This window comes from Cnephaeus nilssonii (assembly GCF_951640355.1).
Source record: "Cnephaeus nilssonii genome assembly, chromosome: 20".
In the NCBI taxonomy this organism is placed as follows: Eukaryota; Metazoa; Chordata; class Mammalia; order Chiroptera; family Vespertilionidae; genus Cnephaeus; species Cnephaeus nilssonii.
In genome coordinates, this window is record NC_137091.1 from 39982781 (window position 1) to 39990598 (window position 7818).

Sequence of the window (7818 nt, forward strand, 5' to 3'; positions counted from 1 at the left end):
AGATTTTGGTCATTATTTCTTCAAATAGGTTTTCAGTGTCTTGCTCTCTCTCTTCTTCTGGCACCCCCAAAATTCGGATGGTGGTATGCTTGAAGTTGTCCCAGAGGCTCCTTACACTATCTTCCTATTTTTGGATTCTTTTTTCTTTTTGCATTTCCTGTTGGGTGTTTTTTGCTTCTTTGTATTTCAAATTTTTGACTTGATTCTTGCGATCCTCTAGTCTGCTGTTAAATCTCTGTATGATATTTTTTATTTCAGTCAGTGTATGCTTAATTTCTAGTTGGTCCTTTTTCATATACTCGAGGGTCTCACTAAATTTATTGGCCTTTACTAGACAATTATGAAAAACCTTATAACCATGGTTTTGAACTCTATATCCAGTTTTTGGCTTTCCTCCGTTTCTTTCATTTGTGATCTGTTTTTTTGGTCTCCGCATTTTGTCTGCTTCCCTGAGTTGATAGAGTGGCTTTGTGTGCTAGGTGTCCTATAGGGCCCAGAGACTCAGCCTCCCCAGTTACCTTAGGTGGACACCCTAGGTGCACCCCTTTGTGGGCTGTGTGCACAGTCTTGTTGTAGTTAAGCTTTGATTGTTGTTGGTATCACTGGGAGGAATTGACCTCCAGGACAATTGGCTATGAGGATCAGCTGTGTCAGTGCTAGAGAACTTCTGTGCTGGAGACACCCTTATGAGACAAGACTTGCAAAAGCCTCTGTGCTCAGCTTGGATGGGGCAGAGTCTCAGGGTGTAGAAACAGCATTGGGTTCCCTGTCAGCCCTGCTCGAAGAGGCCTCTTGGTCTTAGTGTCCCACAGTAATAGGTAATCACTGCAAGCTTTTCTGAGAGAAACCTTACCTCGAGTTTCGTCTGCTGCCAGACAATGCAGTTTCTCCCCGAATGAGTCTGGGTTCCCAGAGTCTCGCCTGGTGCTGGAGTTCAGCGCAGTCGGGAGCATTTGTCTCTTTCCCGCTTGAGAAAGCCAGCTGGGTACTGAGTTGCGCGCCTTCTCCATGCGCAAGCATCTCAGTACCTCTGCCTTGCAGCTCCTCTGAGTCTCAGTGTGCTTTTCTGTTTCCTTCTAGTTGTAGAATTTCCTCACAGCCAGCTTTCTTGTGGTTCTGGATGATGCCCGTTTTATCTTTTAGTTGTAGTTTTGAAATTGTTGTGCGAGGCATCAATTTAGGTGTTTACCTATGCTGCTACCTTGGATTCTCCCGAGACTCTCCTTTTTATGTGACAACTAATATCTAAAAGGCACTTCAAGATGCCCTAAGAACCTTGATCCCCGCCAAACTTATGATCTCAATGTGCACCTCCAGAAGTTTCCTGAATTTTTTTCTCTGTCTCACAAACCCCACATCAAATCTTTCAGCACATCCTCTTGAATCCATCCTTTCAACAAATACAGAAACTGACTCCTTCTTCCCATGCTTGTCTGACCACTCTCACCTGTCACCTGGATGACCGCACTTGCCTCCTCACTGGGCTCCCTGCCCTCCGCCCAGCAGCCACACAGGTGCTGGGGAAAGTAGGCTAAGGTGAACATCCTGATTCCTTTATTGAGCAAGATTTTCTGTCTGGGATCTATGGCAGGAATGCCGGGGGGAGGGGGGAAAGGGGTCAAAAGTTCTTCCTGAGTTTTGTTTCTTAAAAGCTTGAAATCAATATCCAAATATAGGAACTCCAGAAAGGCTAAATTTTGGATGGCTTCACTAAACACAGATCACTTACTCCCACTGGGGCTCTGAGCTCTCCAGAGGCTCCTCACATCACTCAGAGGGAAGCCAGACTTCTGGCTGTGACCCTTCCCTCTCTGACTTCATCTCCTCTCATCTCCAGTTCTGTCTTCTCCAACAAGCTTGTCTCCTTATTGCTGCCCCATCATTTTTAAATGGAAAGAAATAAAAACACCCCACACATGCCTTATTTCTCTCTAATGTGCTATCACATTATTACTGTTGTTTCTGGGTGGGTTAATGGGCGACTCCCCCAACAGCATGCCATGTCCATGAGGACTGGGATTTTGTCTGTTCTGTCTCATACTGCACCCCCAGTGCTTAGAGCAGTGGCAGTCGATGGTGAGCAGTAGTTTGGTCTTCTTTGATAAATGAATAAAAAGTTACACATGTGATCATGGCTGAAAGGGTGACATATGGAGCGTAATGACCTCATATAACTGGGATTCTGACCTCGACTGAGGGACCAGGGAGACTTTCCTGAAGCGCTGCTGTGAAGTCAGACCATCTCCTGCTGTAAATCCTTCCTCAGAAGAGAGGAGGAAAAGTGGGAAACATTTTTTGGAGGATTGTAGCCACAAAAGGAAAGAAATGGGAAATTTTGAAACTATGGTAAGGATTGACACTGTAAGATTAGAGGTTCCGCTAATTACAGGTAGATGATGTCAAAGTAAAACTTGAGCCACACAAATTTAGGGAGGCAGGAAAGTCCTTATTCAAGACCATGCTATAGGGTAGTAAGAATGACCTCAACACCACTGAAATAAAAGGCTGGGCAGATTTTAAGAACAGGAGAAGGAATCGCAGGCGTCAGTCATTGCTTATTGGATTGACACAAAAGATAAATAAAAGTCATGAAATCCTGACAGGAGGGTTTTCATCATTTTTATTATTATTACATTTAAACTTCATTCAAGGATATGATTTTATTGATGAGATAGATAGAGATATATAGAGAGAGATAGAGAGATAGAGAAATGAGAGAGAAAATAACCAGTTACCTCCCATTAATGCCTTGACTGAGGATTGAACATGCAAACTTTAGGTGTTCAGGACAAAGTGACAACCAATTTGTCCACACTGGTGAGGGTAAGCAGGTTTTTTACATCTTGGTTTCAAATGTTCCCACCCAAGTTAGGCTCCTACCTTTCCTCAGAGACTAAGACACAGAAAACAGAAGAATTAAATTTTAACAGAATGGACCCAAACCCTCTAGGCAGATATTCTATGAATCATATCACTGGCAAGAAGTTGTTTGTTTTTTTTTAAAAATACACTTTTATTGATTTCAGAAAGAGGAAGGGAGAAGAGGAGAGACATAGAAACATCAATGATGAAAGAGAATCATTGATTGGCTGCTTCCTGAACACCGTTACTGGGGATCAAGCTTGAAACACAGGCATGTGCCCTGACTGGGAATTGAACCATGACCTCCTGATTCCTGGGTTGATGCTCAACCACTGAGCAACTCCAGCCAGGAGGCAAGAAGCTTTTAAGGAGACTTAGGTATATTTCAAAAGGACAGAGTATGAATCTGCAATTACAAATTGCAGTTACATTCCTAAAGGAAATGCTCTAAAAAAGTAGAGGTAAGAGGCCTAATCAGGAAGAAAGGTTAGAGACTGTGAGGAAGTAATGAGGCCTCTGGTTCATAACACAGCTACTTTCTGTACAGCGGAGGGAAACACAACTATATCTTTTCATCTAAGACCCACTTTGCATTGCCATCAGTTCCTGCAATTTCTAAAGAAGTGCAAGATCCCAGCCCTTTATAAATAGATGCAAAGTAGCTGAGAGACTGAACAGAGTTAGCATCTGAACTCCCAGAAGGCTGTGCTTCTGGAGTTTTCCAACGAGACATTACATTTCTCTCTACAGTCACCTTCTCTTTGATCAAACATCATCTCCAAGGAAGAAGAGTATTTTGATCCTATCACATATATGGCAGGTGTCATTCAATTTGGCCTGATTAATGACCTAAGTGCAGAGGAACAGATATTCACCTTATAGTTTGCTCTGATGCAGGTTTTTCTATGAAACCTGAAATGGAAGATTTAACAGCCTCTTGAGGTTAGGAGGCCTCACCCTCACACTTCAGCTACAGTCTCTCTAGTTTTGGGGGATGCCCTTCTCTCAAACAGATTACAAGTCTCCATCAGGTCAAAATTAGTTCCATAAAAGTGAGGTCGTTTATAATTCTGTTTTAACTAGGACATTTGCTAAGCCCAGCTTATATTACCAATGTTTCCGATTCTATTCTAGCAACAAAGAGGACAGGGTGCTACTGAACTTATGCAAATAAGTCTAGTGCCATAACCAAAAGAATATTCCAGAGGGCATTAGTAATTTGGGGGAAGACAAAGGTCACTGTTGCATCTCACATATGTGTTCTCTTGTCTATTCCCATCATCACAAGTGTCCAGGCACCCTCCACATGTCTCCCTGGAAATGGGAGAGATCTCAAATTCCTGTGAAGCACATGGTGTCCCCTTCCATTGTGAAGATGGTGCAAATGGGACCAACCAGTGATGGGATCCAATGTGGTATGTTACCTTACGTCAACAATAATGACAATGCCAGCTCACATTTTTTAGTATTTATTGATTCAAAGCAAGTCTTCTAAGCAATTTCCACCACCACAAGAAATCTAATAGGTACTTTTGTGTTTTTTTTAGTTTAAGAACACAGGGGAAAGGAAGAGGATCACTAGTACTTGACATCTAACTCTACAGGAGCACTTTCAAAGGAGCTGATGATGTTGGAGGCTTTACACTGGTAGTTCCCAGCATCCTCTCTCCTGACAGGGTTTCTGGTGAGGGTTCCTGGGTCCTGCGACAGCTTCATCCTCTCCCTGAGCCACAGACTCGTAGCATTGAATAACCAGTTGGTGGACCTCGCATTTGCGTAGCAAGTCATGACCACCGCTTCCTCATTCTCTGTGACTGTGGTTTTGTGGCTAGGAGGATGAGACACACGGTGGCCCTGTGAAGACATAGATGGTGAGAATGATTGAGTGTGGGCTTGAGACCTGGGCCCATGCTCTTGCCTCAAAGATCTAAGCCCTGACTCTGATTGTTATGAAGGTAATTTGGTTCCACAATAAAAATTAATTAATTCTAAATTTGCGATGCATGTTTTTCTATGAAACCTGAAATGGAAGATTTCAGATCAAATCTACCCCTCTGAACTGAAGTCCCCTAAGAAGGAAGGATATGACCCAATGATTGATCTAGAGATTGAAAGACATCTAATAAGGCGACTGAGATTGGAGGAAAAATGTAGCTATGGCTGCAGATAGACCTCAAGTGACTCAGATCAATTTCTCATGGCCTGTGTGACTCTGCTTAGGGACTGTTTCTCCTTGTGCCTCACTTTCCCATCAGTGAAGTAAAATGAATATTTGACTGCTAAGCTGACATTGTACTAATCATAAAATATTCACAGTATCTGACATAAATTTTGGGAAGAAAAACTGCTCAAATAAGAGGCATTTGTTATTGATGGACTTCATGAGAGAATCCCCTGTGCTGATCCCTGGTGGATGAGCAGCTGCCAGGGGAATCTTTACTCCTGCTCCTTCCTTGGGACACTAACCTTGCTCTGGATTCTCCTAAACCCCCCAGAACAGTCAGCTAATGATCTGTGCAGCTTGTCCAGTTGTGCTCTCCACAAATAGTCTCAGGTGAAGGACCAGTCTCCATCTCTGCGCAGACGTGGCTCTTAGGTTTGAGCCCCAACTGGTGACCAGCTCAAGAGCCTTGTGACTCTTGCACATGAGAAACTGTTGCTCTCACCCATCCCTTCTCAGGAGGCAAAACTCAGCCAGATACAGGCTCTCCAGGGTCTCTGGAATTAGGACGTTGTGACAGGGGCCTGCAGAGGGGCTGCCCCAGATGAGCTTCTTTGTGAAGAACCCAGGGAGCACCTCTAGCCAGGTCCTTACAGAGCCCTGCAGGGTCTATATCAGGATGATGGTCAGGGAAAGGGGCCCAGGGACCTGGACTGAGACTGGTCTCCCTCTGCTGACTCAATCCCATCAAATTGGTCCTTCTCTCTGTGGTGAATGTCTGTGGGGCTGGAATGTGGGAACGGAACTCTGACCATAGGAAGTTTGTCTCCACTGTGTCTGTCCAGCACTAAATGCCCAAACCCAGTTTGGGACATGATGCAGAGGGGGATATAGAGGTGTCCAGGGCTGGCAGTCCTGTGTGTGAAGTAGAATTCACCCCACCCGACACCTAGAGGTCAGAGAGCAATTACTCACCGTATACGTTGAGAGATCCCAATGCTCTTGCTCTTTGAATATTTGGAAGGAGAGCTATTGCCAAGTAGATTCCTTCATCGCTCTGAGTGACGTTTGTTATGATCAGGGATCCGTCAAATAATGCTGTCTCTCGACCAGTGTTCCTGGGCCCTGTTACATAGTCACCTGGACCCAATGCGATATACCCAATGAAATTAGAGTCCTTCACTACTCTTCCCCTGTACCAAAAAATTCCTAAAACACCAGGAGGACTATTGCGGATACGTAGAATCACATCCTGCCCTTCAGCAGCAACTGTCGAGACAATAGCAAATTGCTCAGTGGTGGGCGGGATCCGGGTGGTAAGAATAGAAGGGAAGACTAGAAGGGAAGAGAAAAATTGATCAGTATTGTGATCTATGTATTGGGATGGAGAGATGAGGCATTTCTCTTCAACTCTCAGCCTTGGTCTGCATGTGAGTTCGTGTGTACATCTCCTTGGTCAAGGTGAGCAACATGGCCACCATTGCTTCAGCACCTCAGAACCTATGCTTTTTGTTTTGGATTCTCTTTCCTAGCTCTCTGTTTGGCTGTCCTCCTTACTGCCCTCAGATCCCTTTTGACACTCAGCGGCCTTCTTGGAACTCATTCCCTGACCACGTCCTCTGAAGATCCTCTATCTTCACTCTCTGACCTGTCCCCACTCTGAGCCCTTCAGGGCATTTGTGGGTACCTGATGTCACAAGTAGATCTCTTCTTCTCTATTTTTTCTCCATATAGTGTGAGCTGCAAGTGAGCATGGGATTTTGTGATCTTGTGCCCCCCCAATGCCTGCAATAGGCTTCAAACACCGGTGGGTACACGAATGAGTGTTCCCAGGCCTGACCATGTTCCATTTTGTATTTTCCCATATTTGTAGATGTTGTTGGGGACAATGTTTAGCACCCTGGTTAAAATGTTCCTGCTATCACCTGAAAGAAATTGATATTACTGTGTTCAGTTGTCAACATTCAATACTCTGTGATAAATAACTTAGCAAATGAACCGTAATTGAGGTTTTCCTGCCCCTCACCACTTCCACATCATGAAATTTTTCTGTTGCTGAGCCCCCTATCTCATCCTACTCTGCGCCCCTGTCCTTCCACTCAGGGCCAAAGAGAAGCCCTTTCTCCCCTTCCAGAGTGCTGTCTTCCCCAGGAGATCTTGGCCACTCTCCGACTGCCAACCTCCCTTCCATTCCCAGGAAGTGTCCCCTCCTTACCAGCCAGCATGAGCCCCAGCCAGGGGACAAGTCCTCTGTGGGTAGAGGCTGCAGGGAACTCCATGGTGACTGCTGCTTGCTCTGTCCCTCCCTCTGAGAGATGAGCTCGAGGTCCAGTAAGGCTCCCAGGCACCTCTGTCCAGACTGCCGTCCCTCCTTCCTGTGTGCTGAGCCTCCTCCTGGGGCAAGATAACCTCCCTGGGTCATGTGGGCCAGGGCGGGGTCAGGGCCCAGGACCTCCCTCTCACTCCCCTCATTTTTGCCAACCCTGTTGCCCCTTTCAGTTTATCTTTTCTCTGTATTTTGGATCCCTGGAAACTTCTGAAGCCTTAGACAACACACACACATACAAACACAAACAACACATGCACAGACACGTGCCCATAAAATCACTTGCCTGGGGCGTCCAGTTCCTGGTCATTCTCCACAGCTCCCTGTCAGTGCACATTTGACTTTTCCCTTCAATTCAAGAAGTCTGGGCCCCCCACACAATATTGTCACAGGGATGCCCCGGCTCTACATTGGCTCACCTGTGAAATTTTGTAAGGATTGGGATGCCCAGGTGACATTTTTGAAAGGC

General features: G+C 45.3%; 1 protein-coding gene across 1 annotated transcript; it reads right to left on the reverse strand.

The window, feature by feature from the left end:
• Positions 1–4315: 4315 nt before the first annotated feature.
• On the reverse strand, positions 4316–7390 carry LOC307116039 (cell adhesion molecule CEACAM3-like). Its single transcript, XM_079799660.1, has 3 exons — positions 7239–7390; positions 5999–6358; positions 4316–4716 (listed from the first exon to the last, which is right to left on the reverse strand). Exons 1-3 carry the CDS (start codon positions 7300–7302, stop codon positions 4691–4693), a joined length of 450 nt encoding a protein of 149 aa, XP_079655786.1. The 5' UTR covers positions 7303–7390; the 3' UTR covers positions 4316–4690.
• Positions 7391–7818: the final 428 nt, after the last annotated feature.

What these genes read in the sequence shown, in the direction of transcription:
- LOC307116039 (XM_079799660.1), bottom strand. Translation starts at nt 7,302, where the DNA reads ATGGAGTTCCCTGCAGCCTCTACCCACAGAGGACTTGTCCCCTGGCTG. An exon ending in GCTGGGGCTCATGCTGGCTG is followed by an intron (nt 6,359 to 7,238) that starts GTAAGGAGGGGA and finishes CTTCCCTTCTAG; the next exon opens with TCTTCCCTTCTATTCTTACC. An exon ending in GGGATCTCTCAACGTATACG is followed by an intron (nt 4,717 to 5,998) that starts GTGAGTAATTGC and finishes ATGTCTTCACAG; the next exon opens with GGCCACCGTGTGTCTCATCC.